General features: G+C 49.5%; 1 protein-coding gene across 1 annotated transcript; it reads left to right on the top strand.

The window, feature by feature from the left end:
• The first annotated feature begins 14347 nt into the window (after positions 1-14347).
• On the top strand, positions 14348-19064 carry SUCNR1 (succinate receptor 1). Its single transcript, XM_052804921.1, has 2 exons — positions 14348-14562; positions 16703-19064. The coding sequence occupies exons 1-2, from the start codon at positions 14473-14475 to the stop codon at positions 17651-17653; spliced, it is 1041 nt and encodes a 346-aa protein (XP_052660881.1). The 5' UTR covers positions 14348-14472; the 3' UTR covers positions 17654-19064.
• The last annotated feature ends 344 nt before the right edge of the window (positions 19065-19408 follow it).

Below are 19408 nucleotides of genomic sequence, written 5' to 3'. Positions count from 1 at the left end.
CTTGTCTTTGATTCCAATGAGATGTACTTCTTGTCCCTCACTGTTACGGATGCATGCATAACCAAATCCAACAGGTGTTAAAACTCAGGTTTATTCTTCAGCAACAGTTAGTTAGAAGTCCAGTAACATCTTATAAAACCACAGGCTCAACGATGTAAAGAGAATTAATACTACACAGCCGACTTAAGAACCCTAAAGATTTAAAAGTCATGGCTCAAAACGTGCCTATCACTCACCTAAGAGCTGAGGGCTCTCTCCCTCGAGGAGTTACCCCAGGCGGTGCCCTGACCCGAGGGGGATCCCCAACTGCAGACCCGCTGCTCCGAGGAGGACTGACTCCCACATGTCCTCCGGCCGGACCCCCTTTATACCGCTGTCGGATCTGACCTGTGGGCATTTAATCCTATTAGCCAGGAGGGTCACCTCGGTGCACCTGGCCTGTCTCAATTAGCCAGTTCAAATTTCAGCCTGCGCCCTCCAGCGTTTAGGGTTTTTTTTTTTTCCTTCCCTTTCTCCCTGCCTGGAGAAGTTTCGTTTCCTGCTGGCGGGATGGGGATGGGGAGTGTACTGCCACACTCAGGTCATTCCTTTCTGATAAATGGGGTACAAGTTGGCTTTAGTACGCACAGTAGCTATTGCGAACCACCAGGACCGGACCCAGGGAGGTGGCGTTTTACTTCTGCCCTTACTGTTCATGTGAATACTTAGTAATGTTTGGCTGGGGTTGCTGAGGAGAGAAACAGAAGTGGTTGAGTAGGTCTCTTCTATCAACAAAAGGATTTTGTTAGCTTGCGGTCGGGATGGAGACCAGCAGGGAGCGGAGCCTGGCTGTGGGGACGGCTGGGCCGGGGCTCCTGCTCGCCCCAGGAGACGGGGTCAGAAAACTGGCTTTGGCTGTTGCGGCAGGAGCGTTCTCTTTCTCTACTTCTGAATCCAGTCTTGAAAGGGTGAGCGCCTCACTGCCAGCGTACAAAGCATAACCTGTACCATGGGCTTAAAAAGCATCTCATATAACCCCCATGCACAGCAGTGCAATGTGTTTGCATGTTTGCACATCCTCAGGACACGCGCGTGCTCGCGCAAGCTCCCGGTGTATTTGGGAAGTTATTTCCCACGGTGCTCTCCAAAGCGCTGCTGGCAGGTCCCGGCGCTCACCCGTGGGAGTGGGCTCACATCTGCTAGCAGCAGACATCTTGACTGGAGTTTTATTTCTGCCTCATTTGGAATTAACAGCAGCTTGGTATTCCTGAGGAAGCAGGGGTTTGGGGTTTTGCCTCAGTAACACCTTAGGCCTGACTTGCTATACAGCGCTGGGGTCGTGTCCACAAGAACGTTCCCTGGGTAGGGTATTTCTAATGCTGTAAGTGCTAGTGGGATGAACCGAGCTGGCCTTTGGTCACTACTGGTGATCCTTGCCCTGAGTCTTACAGGCTGCTTTATTCTCTTCCATATAAACGACAGAAAAAGACTTGATTGAGAGGACAGTTACTTTGTTTGTCTTGGGGGGGACATGCGCAAAGCTGGGATGTAAAAGCAAGCATCCCTCAGCGGATTACACTGCTGTCACTGATACTGGCTTTGATTGTTTTCCTTCCCTGCGGGCACTGGGACGTTGCTGATAAAAGGGCGTTAGGCTGACGTGTTGGGAAAGCTCACCCACCCCTCCGCTGGTGACAAGGACTAGTGGGACAAGCAGGAGGGTGGTTGTTCCCGGCAGACTGAAGAGTCGGGCAAGCGCTGGCCGGGGCAGCCCGGGTGGCCCAAAAGCACCGTGGGACTCTGCGCAGGATCCGTCCTGCCCTGGGCGGGGGGGTCTGTGGGGAGGGTGCTGCTGCCTCCTGCCATTGCACCCTGAGCAGGGCTGTTGGTCCTTCCCGCGCTCCCCTGACGCAGGCAGAGCAGGATGGGTGCGTGCAGCTGCTGGCAAAGCCTGGGGAGGGCTTTGGGGGTAAGTCCTGGCATTTCTTCCGCTTCTTCAGACAAATACTTATGGAAGGCATTGGGAAGGGCTTGGCAGGGGAGGCAGGCTTGCTGATGGGATGGTTGTGTTGGCTGAGAAGGGAGCCTGGGGAGGCGGTGAAGGAGGATGTGAAGCCATGCCTTAAGGGTAAATGCTTGAAATAGTGGCGAATCTGACTAAGCAGGCATCCAGGAGGTAAAGCAGTGAAGACATTGGCAGTGAGAGGAACAGAGCTGAAACACACCCCTAGAAATGATCTTTCTTGCCTTTGGAAACGTTTACTACCTGTAAGGTAGTAGAAAAATTTATGTTCTGAGCAAAAACACTAACAGTGGTACCAACCTCCCCCTGCATGTTTTTATAGGACTCTGCTTGGAACAAGAAGTAAATGTCTTTTAACCACCAGCACCCAAGTATGGATTCATGACTGATTGGACTGTATGTGCTTTTGATTAGTTTCCTAAAATAGACTTTTTGAGTTGGAAGTGTTTGGTGAGGCACAAAACAAGACAGTGAAAATTGCAATGTCAGCGTCTCTGACAGGAGAGGCTTGAAGCCATGGTAAGCAACTCATTTATCCAGAGCAGAAAACAGTAAAAACTACCCCAAGTCTCCCAATAGAGGCTAGAGTGAAATTTGGTGTTTGATAGTAAAAGACAAAGCTCAGCCTTGCCATCATCAGGCCATGGCTTAGCCAGCAGCATCCCGATGGGAGAAGGCTGCACCGGCGGGCACGCTGTAGCTCTGCCCCGCCAACCCTGAACCCGGCCGGACAAACGTCCCCAAGGCGCGGGCAGGCTCGTGGCACGCCGGTGTGGCATGCCGGGCTCACGCGCCCTTGCGTGCACCGTGCCCTTTGCTGCAGGTCCTGGGCCACGTCTCGCCCCGCCGGTGCGTGCTCGGGGTGCAGCGTCGGCCTCTCGCCGGCGGCTCCTCCGTTTCTCTGCCGCTCGGGAGGCACAGCTGATCCGTTTGCAGAGGAGCCAGCTCTGGCTGCAGAAATCAAACGCTCTGAGGACGGACGAGCGGGCAGGGGGGCTGTTCTCAGACTCTCCAGCTCCCCTGTCACCTGTATAAAACAGGATACAGCGGCAGGCTATGCAGAGAAAATGAAATTCACGCTTGCAAATGAGCGGAGGAGGGAATAAAGCCTTCCCACCAATTAGGGTTTTCTCCTTTATCAAGTTGTTGTTAGGAGTCCTTAACTTTTTGGTGAAGTACTGTACTATAGTGGTTTAAAAAAACCCCCACAACCCAAAACCACCCCCCCAAAAAACACAACTTGGCAAATAATTTTGGTTTTCTAGAACTTTTGGAACGGTTGATTAAGTTGTTCCCTGTTGGCAAATTCAGTTTAAGGCCCAAGCACATTCGTGTTGCTCAGCGTATTCATTATTTTCATTAACCACAGAAGCATCTTCAAAGGCTCCCTTTAAGGGTTAACCTATGAAGTGGTTTTATTTTGTTTTGTTTCTTCACACTAAGGTTAGCCGGGAGCCCCAGGCTGGACGCTGCCCAGCAGAGGACAGCACACCTCAAACCTGCGTTACCAGCGAGGAGAACCTGGAGCTGCTGGTATTGCTTGTCTGACACCAGGCACGCTGTGTGGGACACCCGACTGTTTTGGCAACAAAAAAACCAGCTGCAGAGAGACCCTTTAATTCAGGTATTCCTTATTGATAAGCCTTCTGGAAGACAATGTAATTACAGGTGCCAGCTCACGTGACTAAGAGAGCTTTGCTAAGACTCCAGCCTCAAAATAACCAAGGTTTAGACTGTGCTCAGGAACGAAATGAATCTATGCAATATTTGTAGGGATGTGAAACCGGGACAAAAATCTAGAAACACTGAAATTACACTAAGAATATTTTAACTGTAACAACTATAAGAAATTTTTGAAACGTCTTTTCCTTTGAAATATTTGTGCCTCGCTGTACGTTTTTTTCCTCGAGGGAGAGCATGTTTCGGGCTAGACAAGGATAGCGACCTGCCCTCCTTTCCTGCCTCTGCCGCAGCGCTGGCGTCCCCAGCGCCGGCGAACCCCCTCGTGCCGGAGCGCGGTGGCCCTGGGCAGAGCCCCGCAGGGACCCCCTGCCCGGCATTTGCCCCCTCGGTTGCGTGCGAGACAGAGACCTTCCCGTCCCCGCGGTGCCGGGGCTCGGGCAGAGGGTACCGGGGCGGGCAGGATCCTGGGGTCAGGGGCCAGGCGCAGGGGCCCCCGTCGCGGCTCGGCTCTCCCGGCAGCGCCCTGGCTGTCCCACCCTCAGCAAAGCTGGAAAAAAAAAAAAAACCCACAACCCCAACCCCCCAAAATTGCATTTTACACCACGGTTTCTTTCAGCCTCGGCGGTTGGGTATGGTTTATACAAATCCGCTGACGCGACCAGAAAGCGCCGAGGTGGCGTTAGCTATTAACAGCCCGGGAAGAGTGCTCCTCTGCCCTGGGAAGTTGTTTTTGCGAACGGGCTGATGCCAGCACCAACTCACCCGCACCCACTTGCTGGAGCAGCCAACCGGCGGCAGCGGCAAGGGCAGGTGCGTTTTTGGAGGTTTCTGTCTTTATTGCTCTGTTACCAGTTCTTTGAAGCTTTACTGCAGCGTGGAGGAAGAAACGCTCCACTTATTCAGCCCCCTTTCACCCTTCAGTGCAACAGCAGTTGCCTCAATGAACAAAATGTTTAAAAGCTGGTAAATGAGAAGCCAGTATTATTTATCAGCCACGTGGGAAATTTTAAAGCAGCTTCTGTAACACTTAAGTATTAGCTGATTTATTGGCCTCGTCTTCAGAGAAAAGCTAGAATAGCTTTTTATATCCCAGATATTAACAGGGTTAATATTCACTAGCATTAAAGTACATCACAATGAAGGGGAGGGGGGAAAAAAAAAAGGTATTTTTAGTAGCTGAACCATGTTTATTTCTTCCATTTAAAAATAATCACGGTGTTATTCAGACTTCCACCGACGTGTACCACGACCTTGTATTTAACTACTTCTCTTCTGTACTGGACTTATTTACCAGGCTTCGGTTGCCATTTGTATCTTGTAAAAAAAACCACGTTTATAAGAGTGTGATATATATTTTATGTATATTGTTTTGTATAAATCCAACAAAATTTTACTTTTTAAATAACATACATGTTGTACTTTAGAGAAACACCAAAGCTCTCTGCACACCTGCAGCTGCGTGGGGCAGGAGCCCCAGAACACATCAATCGGGAGGGCTCAGGGTGGCAGAGCCCAAGCTGGGTCTCTCCCACCTCCCTCCTGCCTGGCCGCAGGGCTGCGCTGGTCTTCTGGGAGCAAGAGGCAGGGGGGGGGCTCCAGGGTGAAGTTTCCACGCAGCAGCTGAGAGCGACGAAGGCCCCTTCCTCCCCCTCCTCTTCCTGGGAGGTGGGGGTTGAAAAAAGGACTTTATAGCTTTGGGGGAGCAAAAGAAATCTGCATGTTGGACTTCTTGAAGCATACATTATTAATGAAGATCTATTCCTCCCAGGAAAAAAAACCTAATTGAATAATTGAAGCAATTTCATGTCTTTCCTCATTTTCAGGCCCTGCATATAATTAGTACAATTCCAAATAACAGATGGCGAAGAGCTAAGGGGAGCGATTGTACATGAGATGTGTATTATGGAGGCATTTTGTGCAAATAACACCCTACGTGCAGCCATTACACTGCAGGCTTGCTCAGATGCTGCTGTCATAAAAGCAGAATTGCCGGCAGAAGATACACAGGTGGGAGTGGATTCATTTGGGGTTTATCTGCTCTCCGTACGTGCTGCTTGTTTGCACACAGCAGTTCATAAAAGCCAGGTCTCTTGCCCAGCGGGGCCCAGCGTGGAGCAGTTGAGATGGGTGGGTGTGGGTGCTGGCCCACGGGGCTCGCTGTCACCGTCAGCCTGGAGATGCTCATCCCTTCTCCCACCTTCTGCCTCCGCAACCTCTCTGCTCCATCGGGTTCTAGTCACTGCGATGCTGCGGGTTTTTCTAACTCCTCAAGCCTGCCGTTTACTCTCTGACATCCTGAATTGTACTAATTTTAGAAGCCGGAGAGCGCTTGTCCTTTACCTCTTCCAGGTAGTGATGGGAAAAACGTAACTTCTGGTTTACGGAAATGGCTGCACAAGGTCCGTGCAGTAAAATCCTCCTGGGGCTTTGGCTGATTGTTCAGCTATTCGATATATTGCACCATGGAGAAGAGTCACAAAGTTTGGCCAAATGCTGTGTGGGAAAGACTGCCTTGCTGGGGGGAGCTGACTGCGTTCGGGCACAAGCGTGGCTAAAGGCTGGGCGCTGCGCCCGAGCGAGTGCGGTGGTAGGGGCTGCCCACGGTAGGGCAGGCTGCCTCTCCTGCTGTAATGCCAGGTTTACTTACTTTTGAACATTCAACACCTTAAGAGAGTTTGTTTATTTTTTTTTCTTGAGCAAAACCTTAATGCGGCGGGGGACGGGTGCAGCTCCGGCTGTGGGTTTGATACCCCGGAGCCCGGCTGTACTGGAGCCAGGGCAGAGCGAGGAGAGCCGTGCCAGCCGGGCTCTGCCCCGCGGCGGGGCTGGGCAGGGGTTGCAGTGCCGCAGGGCTCGCAGCGTTCCTTGCTGGAGCCCTCGAGGGGTACGGCAAACGCTGCCGATGCTGTGCTGGGAACGCGTCCTGCCCTCCCCACCTGGGTCAGCTTGATTTTTCCTCGCTGGATTCAGATGTCGTTATTCCGAGAAATCTGGCGTCTGTGCTAAACCACGTTCAAGCCAAACAAAATGGGTTTTGAATTATGTTTATAAGCCAGCTCTGCCTGGGCAGTGCTTGTATCGCCGCCTGCCTTCAGCAGGGCAGTGCCCGTGTTAGAGCTGGAGGTTTCACAGCCAAACCGCGGGAAGTGTTGGAGGTTGGGAACATTTATCGTACCCCCCCGCTCAGCAGGAGGAGCTGAGCCAGGAAAGCTTCACCCCAAACTCTGGGGCAGCTGGGGGCTTCTATGGGTCTGTCCCAACCTGCAGCTGGAGGGTGACAGTGCCGCTACCGAAACGCCACGTGCACAGCCGTGCAGCGGCGTGGTGCGTGCTTGGAGGGGTGACGGCCCCTCGGTCCCACTCGTCCCCCAGCTCCCTGTCCCTGGGGATCAGCCGAGCGGGAGGTTTTATTGCTGGGCACCCGGTGAGGCTCAGCCTGGAGCCGGGGTCCTGGTGCCACGTGCCTGCAGGAGGAACAGCAACACCGGGGGTAAAGTGAGATTGCTGGAGCGTGGGCTGCTTTTAGCATCTGAAATATCTGGACCACCCTATGCACTTCCCCTAATTACTGTGGCCAGCTGGGGTGGGAGCTGCCGTGGCCCCTTCCTCGGAGAGAGCTAAAGGCAGGGAGAGCACAGACGTGTTCGGATGGATTTTTCTGGCAGAGCTGGCAAACAAGCATCTGAGTCCAAACGTGATGACTTTGGCTTGGGGACGGAAGCAGAGGAGAAATGGGTCACATGGAAATCAGGTACTGCTGGGCTAAGACAAACAAGCCACAGATAAACAAAAGTAAACATTTAATTCTATCCCTTCTTTGTACCAAGGGCAGAAACGACATTAGGCTATCACATTTACAGTAACAGGCTGTACAGCCTGTGCCCAACGGCGTCTGGGCTGGTGTATAGCAGCAGCGTGTGCTGCTGACCCGTTTGCACTGCAGTTGTCATCGCAAAGTTCTCTTCTACTGGTTCATGGTGCCCACGGCAAGGTATTAATTAATTTCCCCTAGTAATAATTTATAACCTAAAAGAATATGCCCATGTTCTGCTTTGCTCACAGGGACGAATCCCAAGTGGGGATGAACATCCCCTGTTTAAAGGGCTCTGCAGGAAAGGCACCACATTTCACTCAAGGTCAACTGTAATGACTCATTCCAATCAGTCAAATGCAAATACATCATAATAAACCATTAAATATGCATGATTCATTAATAGGCCTCAGTCTAATATAAATTGACTAATGGGTATTTAATGACAACAAATGTGCCTGACTCCAGTTGCGTTTCTTCTTTAAAGCCTGCAGGATGCTAAAGAACCCAGTGAATTTAACAGCACGGCATTAATTTACAGCTGGAGCCTGCCCTCGTCTCCCAGTCTAAATGCCCAGCTTTTGCAAACTTGCTTCAAATTGCCTGGGAGCTGCAGGATTAAATCTGGGCAGCACAATTTCAACAGCTTGCCTGAGAAATACTATAGACATCTATCAAAACAGTGCCAAGGAGTTCTGTAATCATTAGGGGCTGTTTGCTTTTTGAATGGACGGTGGTTGCATTAGGCTGTTTCTCAGCAGAAAGATTTGTACTGACAACATTCCTTGAAAGACCAGCTGACTGTAATAAAAAAGCGTGTTATTGGGGTGCTGTAGGAATGAGGGTTCCCAGGTGTGGGATGAATTTCCCTATTGCCAAGTCGCTATGGACATGTACCCAGGATCAGCAAATTGCGCACAGTGGCCAAGGCCACCTCCCGCTGCTCCTGTCCCCTCTGTCCCCGGCGCTGCTGGCGCGCTACCGGTGCGCTCGCTGCTGCACGGGGGCTCCCCGTGGGATGCTGCAGCTTCCAGGCAGGCGGAATCTCACCTGCTTGCCAGGCTTTTAATGCACCTTTGGAGTTCTCGTGCTTTCCACCCCTGCCTCTCTAGTGTTCCCCCACCCCAAAATTGCCTCTCTCTTCCCTTCTGGACCCAAATCTGTTCTGGAAGGTTAGACCTGTATGAGCAAATTTAAATGCCCAAGTACTGACTGTGCAACTTGTATTAACTTGTTCTTCCAACATAGCTATATTTGAGATACCTTGTACTCCTCAAAATACTCTTTAAACCCTTCTGGATGACATAAAGTACAGTTAGTGGATCTGGGGAGCAATGGGTTTCCCAAGTCAGCCCCGTGGGGTGCTGCGTGGTTCTGTGAGCTGTTGCCAGGCAGAACAACATCTTTCACAAGAACGATTTGTTTTGAAAAATAAATCCCTCTGCCTTTCAGTGGAAGAGTGGAAAAACATACCAGCTGCCCGAGTGTTTAGAGGTTGTGATTTGTGTCAACATCGTGTAATTAAAGTTTCCTTATTATCCGTGCTGGAAACCTTATCAGGCAAACACAGGTCTCTTCAGGTGCTCTGGAAAGACCCAGCACACACACCTGGTGTTCTGGCCATGCAACACTATTTTCACCGTAGACACTGGTTTTATTGGATGCTTTGATCAGTTGTTTGCATGCAGTTGTTGTTTTTAACAGAGTAAGAATCTATGACAGCCTGCAGCAGAGAACTGAACAGCCATGTCAGCGGCTGTGATTTCCTAAAGCCTGGTACATAGGGAAAGACCATCAGTTGCTTTTGAATCAATTTCTAAATAAATGATCCACCAAGGCTGTAGGCATTTGGAAAATAATCTCACACAGGGACGATGGACGTGTAGTATTTTGAGAGAAAAGTGCTCTGTGGGGATTATCATTTCCCAGTAACGGGTGCTCAGGAGCTGCGGTCACCCTGGCACGGGGCTGTCCCACAGCCGTGCACTGGGCTACCCCTGTGGGCTTTGGGGCGTCCACGGGACTGAGAGCAGAGGAGATCTGACTGTTCCAAAAGCACCTTCATTCTTCTGAGGCATATTGTAGGAGTTGGCCTCAATATTTTGACGAGCTCCAAGCCTCTGCCTTGAGCAACAAGTCGGTAGAGGAGGAGACAGAGCCAGAGGTGAAAAACTCTGTTGGGAAAACACTTTGCTCTCTGCCCACCATCCTCTGAGCCAGTATTTGATTTTTTTATTATTATTATAGCTAGAAAAAGAAATGGCCTGTAATTATCATTAAACTATATGAGATCTACTTTTAGCATAATGCTATCTAACTTCAGTTGATTGCTCTGAATGCTTCTAGTTTGTCCTGGATGAACATTCATGATGCACCCAGAAAGTACCAGAAACTACGTAAAAAACCCACCCCAGAACAAAACAAAAAACCCACGAAAGGTGCAGGAAGAATTCTGATCATTATATTTTGTAGAAAAGCATTTGTCTCTGAACCTGTACTGGCATCAGCATTTGCTAGGACTGAAGCCTGGAAGAACCTGGTTCCCAGTAACGTACCGTTGTGTGGATGGTTATTGCAAGTGCCCGACTCCCTGCGCGCCGGCAGTGCCAGCTCTTCCCACGCCTCAGGTGAGTCAGTGACAAGGCACGAGGCTGGTGCTTCTTTATGTACGTTCTGGCAATTGCTCACATGAAGTATGAATTATTAGGGATCTATAATTTCCTCTTGTCATAGCTAATCATAATATTCAAATACAGTAAGTGCAAAATAGTATGGTAAAAATTCTGTGCCAATTATAAAAGCAGAAGTTTTGACTCATTTGACAAAAAATCTGGATGTGAAGCTATCTCGCTCAATGAAGCCAGCGCTGGGCTCTGGTTGCCAGCTGAGCTCCGGTCTCTCCCGTGCTCTGGTGCCAGCCTGGCTCCCTCCCACGCCGCCGATGGCAACAGATTCCAGAGAAGGAAAATCCAGAATTACTGTAGCAGAAACCAGTTGAGGTGAGTTTCCAGCCTTGTTCCCAGGGTGGCATCCTCAGCGACTCTCAGCCGGGTGGCAGAAACACCATCCTGGGGCTTTCAATCACCTCTGTGTGCCGGGCACGTACGCCTCAGGACTTGTGTTGTGTGGTCACTGGAACAGGTTGGGGCGGTGGAACTGGTGCCCCTGGGGGTTTCCAGGACTCGCCCAGACAAACCCACAGAATAAATGGACTTCTTCACGAATCTGTGGTGTGGGTTGGGAGGGTGGAACTGGGGTGCGCCTGGGGGTTTCCAGGACTCACCCAGACAAACCCACAGAGTAAACAGATTTCTTCACAATCTACGGTGTGGGTGGAACTTCATCAAAGGCTTTTTGAAAATCCAGCTGTCATGACCGCTAGATCCCCGTCATCCAGGGCTTCAAGTACCGCGCCTTGGCATAATCTACCAGGTCTCCTTGAAAAAATCCAGGTTTTGTAATCCAGTTGTATGAAAGATGAGGTGATTTAAGATCAGTTAATTTATTAGTTTTCCTTACAAATTGCTACTGATATAAAGTAGTGCTCTAAAATGATGGGTTAATGTAATGTGTTACCTTTTATAATGCTTTATTTGGCTATTTGATGAAGTCTCATTTTAGTCACTCATTGACTGTGAGCTTTCTGCACGTACGTATTAAGTTGTTTCACAGCGCTTCATCCACCATAAATTTCTTCCATCACCAGTTATGTACGATGACTCGCTTGTGATGGGCTCTCTACTTTATCAGTGCCCATTCCATTCCATTTTGGATTTTTTGTGGCACACGTCATGATACTGATGTGGAAATGCAGTAGTTGCTGCTCACAGTTTCCCTACAGCTCTGTGTACGTCGACAGCTGTCTCCCCACCGTAAACAGACGTGGCGATCATCGCCCTGTTAAAGCTCCAGCCAAGGTACTGCTGATCATGGTAAAGAAACTGATATCCCTCCAGTAGCTGGGGCAGAAGATAGGCACACCTAGAAGACTTATTTTGAGCATAATGGAACCCCCTGTTTATTCTTTTAGTTGATGTCACACATTTTCGTTGAGTTTAGCTGTCAGGGCGTGATGCTTGTACAGCAAAACCAGCAGCTCCGAGCAGGTGGCAGCTACTCCTTCTTCCCATTCCATCCTGCTGGTACCATGACAGGAGAGAACGATAGTAACTCCTGGCTCTTGTAAAACCAGGCAGCTGCTCCATGGGAAGCATCAGTATGGCCCACAGCACTGCTAAACTAATGAGCAGTTTCAACATCTGTTTGTTTTCTGATTTATCTTTTTAAAATTTTAATTTCATTGGGCTGGTAAAATTCAGAAACCACTCTTTTGTATCATTCACCAAGGCGAAGTAATGCTGAATACATGCTTGTGCTGATTATTTCCAAGATTTCGGGGACTGAAAGCTAGTGTGTCCTTTAGCAGTTTATTTTATTTAGCTTTTTTTCCAGCTCATGATAGTTCTTCTGCAGCCATCTACAGATGACCTGTAGCTTCTTTCTCTTTTTACTCATGCTTTAAAAATGAGGCCTACAAATTCTGGCTTAAATTTAAGAAATGTAACTGTACTTCAGCTATACTTGCTAAACTTGCCATTTCCAGGATTCTCGCCAAGTATAGGAGCTCCTTCAGCACCGCAGGGCTGTTGGGTACGTAGAGAGGAGACGTGAAACTTATCTTCTTGGTTCTTCTGAAAAGGAAGGAAGTCGCTTTCAAAAGCGATTTTGGTTAACCACGTGGTGGCTGCATTTGCAGATAACCTCAAAGCTTTGCTCTGAAACACCCTCCGTGGCCGTGACCCCCTGGAGAAGGCTCGATCCCGGGACGGTCGGGATGAGACCCTGCGCTCTTACCCGTGCAGTCAGGAGCGGGGATGAGCCTGGGAAGAACACAACCCAGAGACCGAGCCGTCCGTCCGAGAACTGGAGATGCCCACCATCGGTGCCCTGCCTGCGGCTCACACGTCCCTTTCTCCTGGGCACGACCTCCGCCGCTGCCTTCCCTGGGGATGGGACCGTCCCGGCCGGAGCGCAGCATCACCCGCTCTCACCTGGGCTTCTGCTGCAGCCCCCGGGGCTCCTCTCCTGCCTGAGGGTGGCCTTGCCCTCAAGTACGCCAGCTGCACGAAGGGCTAACCCAACTTCTTTAGATACACTTAAAACATTGGAACTTGGCTCCAGCTTGCTTGTCCCCTGCGAGGGATGCAGCAGCAGCTCGGTGGTGTTGGCAGCTCACAGCAGCGCAGGCACTGCCCGTGTGTTCCAGATGCTGCACGTGATCTAAATACTGCAGGAACGTCCTGGTTTTGCTGGGATCAGATGAAGCAATTAGATGTCAGTATACGTGTGTGCGTTGCAAATGCATGGCCATCTGCTCGAGGCGTGGTGGTCGCTGGTTTGCGTCTGCCAGTAATTCTGAGCAAGTTGCCATTAACGGGTGAATAACGCAGGTTTGGCTTGTTTACTAGAGGGGCGATTAATGAGCCCCCCAAATGCTGGGATTTTCTTTTTCCTGCAAAGTAGGCCTAGTGACTGTGGACGTGGCCCCGCAGCCTGTGTACAGAGTGAATCGTTTTTTCTGTAGCAGGCTGAAAAGCGCCCTGCTGCTTACATGAGCCAGGAAAGAAAGACTGATGCTTTTGTGTTCAGTCATTAATGTATATTGACAGGTCACGCAGCAGCAGCTTTTTGGCTTGAAATCTCACTTAGAGCATGCTTATGCACAGCAGTAGAAGTTAAATGGAAGTATATGAAAGTTTACATTGCACGGAGCAGGATTTTCTAGAAATCCCCCCTGGATACAAACCTGCCCGGTAGCAGTGGCAATCCCAGACGGGGAGCATCTCACGCGTGTCAGCCGCACAGCCGCCCAATCACGTTCAACCCAAAACACTGCTGAGATTGCTCTCCTGCTCGTTTTTATGCAGGAAAGCCGCAGCACCCTCACTTTCTCGTGCAAGGATCAGCACTTTCAGCCTGGACGCCCAGGCTGGGTGTGCCCTGCCTCAAGAAATGGAAACCTAATCTTTTATGGAGGGCCCTGGGGCTTCTGAACAGTGGAAGACAGTGGTCCACAGGTAAAAATAAAATCAAAACCGCACGTAAAAATGCCACTGTATCATTTGAAACCAAGAAACAATTTTTTGTGCTGATATAGACTGGTTCAGGTGCATTAGTCACGGGGGAGCAGAGTCATTTTGCGTTAGCAGCGTTTATTCTCAAAGTTAAAAACATAATAGTATTCTTAGCAATGACAAATAAACCACCAAGCTTTGAAGCGTTAAATTGTGTCACTGTGTGAAAACTAAGTGCTGCTCTTTAGTGCTCTGCTTTAATATAATTAAAATATGTTGTTTTAATTGGTGTGCTAACTATAGAATGTCATCGAGCCGCTGTATCATCTGTTGCGTTGATCTCCGAGGGCAACAGGAGAGCCCGGTGGGTGGTTGAAGAAGGCTGGGTGTAATCGGGACGCAAGCCGCCAGGCTTTGCCCTCCCGACGCCTCTGGGGATCTCTCAAAACGTGGGATGCAGGGCGCTGCCCTCTCCCTCCTCACGCCTCCGGGAAGCAGGTCCGGGCTCTCCGCCTCGACGGCCGCGGCAGCCCGCACGAGGTAAAGTGCTTCGCGCGGGAGCTGGGGACCTCCGACTGCCGGCCTCGCGGCGAGATCTGCGCGGCATCCAAACGGGAGCGTTTCGCGTGAAATCCGTTATCAGGACCCGACGTCGGGCAGGCGCTCTCGGCACGCCGCGGGCTCCCCGCGGCGCGGAGCTGCAGCCGGCCGTCCCGCCCCGGCGGTTCTCGGTCGGGTCTCTGCGAAGGGGAAGTGTTGGTTTGCTCGCTCCTTGGCTGGGCAGACGTTTCGCAGTGCCTTCCTCCCATGAAAACTGCCCCGTGTCCTGCTCAGCCAAACAAACCTCTCCTTTGCCTTGACTCATTAATGATTGAATCATATGCAAATGAGGTTAAACGACGATGCTGTGCTGCGCTCCAGGGATCCCAGCGTTCTCGCCAAGGCATGGTCCGGGAGAGCTGATGCAGAGGCAGCTCCCAGCCCTGGGGATGGTAAGGTGCCCTTGTGCCCGGGGAGCCGGTTCTCAGGCTGCGGCTTCTCGAGTAGACTCTGCTATTCCTCTAGCGAGGCTGTTTCTGAATGAACTCTTTAATCGCTTTACCCTGACTGCTTACTTTAAAATTGATTAATCGGTCTTCTTCTAACAACTACCTGAATCAGTGTGTCTGTCAATACAGTAATGTTTTAATTATTATTTGAATTTAAAGTGCTAGTGTTAGTGCAGTGTTTTCTAGAATTAAAATCTCACTAAAGTGTTGAGTTTCTTCTCGGGAGCCTGCACAGCCAGGGTTAGACTAGGTGCTGCATGTGAGGTTATTCTGACCGGAGTGAGCATTCACAGCTATATAATTTTTGTCTCCTGTGGTACACGGTGTAAGCGTAGATATTTGCTGGATGTAACTTTATGAAATTTTGTATATGCTGTACTTTATTCTGTCTCGTGATCTACCTTTGAAGTAAGATACAGTGCTTTGAGAGCAGAGACCTATTAACAAATTCTAGACACCAGAACAACTTTGAAAATACATAAAACAATTACAGGATTTGTGGAGACTAGCCGATTTTGTAGCAGTCACATTGCTGCTCTTTCAGAGCTTAGGCTTAGCTTGATTTCAGTTTCAATCTATATCCCCTTTTTCTAATGTTTCATTTCCCTCTGCTTTCTAATTGCTTTGCTGCTATTTTAACCAAAGGCTCTTGCTAGAAGCTTGCTTTATCTTGTGGCTCCCCTGCAGGTGGGTGCGGGTGTCTGCCCGAGGAGGGAGAGGAGTGAGCACTCAAGATCCTATATTTCTTTCCCTGTAGCATGGAAGCATTTTTTTATCCAACCTTTAGAAAGCAAGAAAAATTCGTCCTCAGGCAAACTCATACTGGGTGCAGCTTCCTAGAAAGCTTTGCTCCTTAAAGAATACTGTTCATGGTAGTTACTTCCAAGCCGAAAGGCAAAGCTCTTTGTCTGGAGCCAAAGAGAAAATGAAATAGCAGTGCAGGAGGGGTGGCAGCGGTGCTGGCAGCCCGGCCGGTAGCTCTCCCGGCTGCAAAAAGCCATGCGTTTGCCAGCCCGGCGCTCAGCGTGGTCCCGGCAAGGAACAGCCTCTCCTCCTCCGGCAGCTCCGCAGGGCTGGGCTTGGGGCCCTCCACCGTGCACAGGGTGTGGGTTTGGCAGAGGTTATGAGCTGTGGTTGAATAAATCATACGGGGTGTTCCCACTTCATAGGAAGTTAAGAGCAAGAGTGACTTAAAGTTTGCGAATTTGGCTTTGAAGGCGTTTTATCCTGATCTTGACTGTGCCGTCCCCTTGACTGCAGTCGCTTTCATATCAACAAGGACTCAGTCGTAACTGCACCTTCCCTTCTTGAAAGGGCTTTTTGTAGAAAACAGAAGAGACTTGTAAAACCCCGGGAGCAGAAATGTCCCGTGTTTGCAGGAACGGCTCGGAAGCGCTCCAGCGCATCTGCCGTGAGGCACAGGGTACGCGCTTCATCCTCACAGTGCTTTCTGTGCAATTCTGGTACCGAGTTACCAGCAAAACCGTACAAAATGCGTGATGAATGGTTCGATTAATTTAATAAACACATTCTCTCCTGACTTCTTAATGAATTCCAAGTAACGCTGTCAGAGTGTGGCTGTACTGCTGCCAATGAGTTCATCCTTTATCAGTCTTGACAGCAGAGTTCTGCTTTAGTGATGAGTGAGACCACGGGACAGGGGTTGGGTAACAGGGAGGCAGATGACTTCCAGCGAGGGCTGTGACAAAGTGATGACAGGCAAATTCACTTTCCCAGCCTCTGGCGCTGCCATGGGTTTGGCCAAAAGTGGCAGCTGGCACGTTATGGCAGATGCCTTCAGGTGATGCTTTTACTTCAGACTCCTCACACAGCTTTTTGCTCATGCAAGTTTTCATCTTGCTTGTTAACTCTGGTCAATAGCTGAAGGTAGAAATCTTGTGTGCATAAGGGATATTCTTTGAGTTCAAGTCTCTACTTACCATATAAGCTGTAAGCAAATAGATGGCTATATTCACTTATTATAGCAACAATATAAAAACAGCCATGCAGTGATCTTCTACTAATATTTGGTGGTTTTGTGTTTGGTTTCGTTTTTATTGGTTTTTTTTTTTTAACTTTCCAGGCTGTGAACGAGACAGATGGCTGTTTGCTGATGAACAGAGCCCTAGAAAAGTATTATCTTTCCACCATGTACAGCCTTGAGTTCATTTTAGGCTTCACTGGAAACACCATTGTTGTGTTTGGCTATATTTTCTGCCTGAAAAACTGGAAAAGTGGCAACGTCTACCTGTTCAATTTATCATTATCAGATTTATTATTTCTATGTACTCTTCCAATACTTGTGAACAGCTACTCCAGAGATCAATGGGCAAAGGAGACCATCTTGTGCCACAGCAACAGATTCCTTCTGCATGCAAACCTGTACAGCAGCATCCTTTTCCTCACCGTTATCAGTATTGACCGATACATGCTCATAAAATATCCTTTCAGAGAACATTTTCTACAGAAGAGGAGAACGGCCCTTATCGTGTCTGTTGCCATATGGATTGGCGTGATACTGGAGCTGCTGCCGTTGATGTATTTCCTGGACCCTATAGTGCCTGCCTATGAGTACAAGTGTCTTGATTATGCAAGCTCTGGAGATCCTGTGAAAAGCCTCATCTATAGCATGTTCCTGACTGTCTTTGGGTTCCTCATTCCTCTTGTGATCATGTGCTGCTTCTATGTGAAGATGGTTCTTTTCCTTAAAACCAGGAGCGAGCAACTCAGTTCTCTCCTGACACTTGAAAAACCCCTTGCTTTAGTCATCCTCGCAGTGGTTACCTTCTCATTGCTCTTTACTCCCTATCACATAATGCGCAATGTCCGACTTGCTTCCCGAATACCAGCCTTGAATGTCTCTGTGTGCACACAGGGCATCATCAACACCATTTACATCATCACGAGACCCATCGCGTTTTTGAATAGCGCCATTAATCCTGTTTTTTATTTCTTAATGGGTGACCACTTCAGAGAGATGCTGATGGCAAAAACAAGGCAGCTCTTGAGCAGGTTGACAACCACTCGCAAATGAACGAATAAGGAGTCCTCTTGTAGTGGGAGACGGGGGCAGGAAACTCTCTTAGGGAAAGCGTTCACCAATGTACAGTGCCATTTTTTGTAGATAACTTTATTTATGCTATAGAATATGCGTAAGCTGATTGTGTTCTTCTAAAAGCACTTGTTACCTTATTTTACAAGAGACCTCCTTCTGCTAATCTAAGTCCAGCAAACCAGAAGTGATGTTCTCTCACAACAGTACAGCAGGAAACCCTATCACCTATTAATATTGTAAATAAAAGATCACCATGGTAGTTCTTAGAGGGAAACTATGCTGCTCTCAGACAGCTTCTTTGTGAGCCGTAACTTGATGCTGGACTGGACCTAGGCTTGGGTAAAATGTGCCAGGGGCACTAATTCACATGGTCAACACAGTCTGGGGATCAAAGTCGAGTCTTCTTTATATAAGCATTTGCAAACTCTGTGTCTCCTGGGAGGTTTACCTTTCAGAATAAATAGCTGGGACAATTTCCATTTCCAGCTAATTTGGCGAGGGTTGGCATCTCGGATGTGGCAAAAAAGGAAGGTATGCAAACAGCTGGGTGGAACGCTTTGTCAGCATCGCGGGAGGGAGGCAGTGGCGAGGTTGCTGTTTTTGTTTGTAGCAAGTGCAAGGAGTGCAGGAAGCTGAAACGTTTGGCTGCTGGTCTTACAAGCATTTCATGGAAGCACTGAGACAGCGAAGGCGTGTGTGTGTGCAGGCAGGTTCTTTCAACCTGATATTAAAGCTGGATTCAGCTTGCAGAAGTAAAAATAAGAAAATCTATTGGTTTAGTTCTTAACTGAGATTTGCCTTTGTACATCACTGGGACAGCTATGCGGGCTCATACTGGCATACTCGCAGTCGCTTTTCAAAGTGTACAGATTTACTTAACTTTAATGTAATTATCTATAAATGCGAGTAGAATGTAGAGCTTGAAGCAGAATTTGGACCTCACGGTTTGAACTTCATTAACAGTTCCGATAATGAAACAGGAGCTAACGAGGAGCCAGTTCTCTGCCTAACATCCCTGCAGAATTGTTGCTGCAGCAGAACTTACTCTCCAACCGACTGACCTGACTTCAAATACAAAGGGTGACGAGATCGGTGAAGTAAGATGCTCGTACCAGCCGGGGCTCGGGAAGGACCTGCTGAGAGCGCCGGGACGTGCCGGGCAGAACGTGGGCAGCAGCGTGGGCAGGGTGCGGGCAGCCGCCCCCTCTGCCTGCGTTCCGGCAGGCGATGGAGGAGCCCCCAGCGAAGCAGGAGGCAGGCGCTGCCCGGGGGCTCGCTGCTCCCCGAGGGCTGGAGAAAAGGTCGCCCGTTGTCGTGCCTCGTCAGAGACAACTTCAGTTCTACTTTCTGACGTGTTGGTCATCTGCAGTACGCTTAGCTGTTTCACTGATACCAGATAATAAACCGCGCATCCTGTTTAAAAAAAAAAGTCTCCTTTGTGTTGAGGGTGTTGTTTTAGACGCTATTGTCTTTAATGTCCATGAAGCCACTACACCTGCCTTTTTCCTGTTAACAGTAAGACCCTAAAAGTCTGTGAGCAAAAGTACTCATCTGGCTCAATTTGAGGGGTAAGGCAGCTGCTTCCCCCTGCGAGTATCTCGCACAAAAACCCATGCCGGCGTTCCTTTGGGGTGGCCGCGGCACGTGCTGGGTGCTGCTCCCAGGCACCCACCTGTGGGCATCCCCCCGAGCCCAGGGTCCTGCTGCTGCTGCTGATCCCGGTGATGCCGCGGG

This window comes from Harpia harpyja, chromosome 12, assembly GCF_026419915.1.
Source record: "Harpia harpyja isolate bHarHar1 chromosome 12, bHarHar1 primary haplotype, whole genome shotgun sequence".
NCBI lineage: Eukaryota > Metazoa > Chordata > Aves > Accipitriformes > Accipitridae > Harpia > Harpia harpyja.
This window is presented reverse-complemented; position numbering and strand designations above follow the sequence as displayed.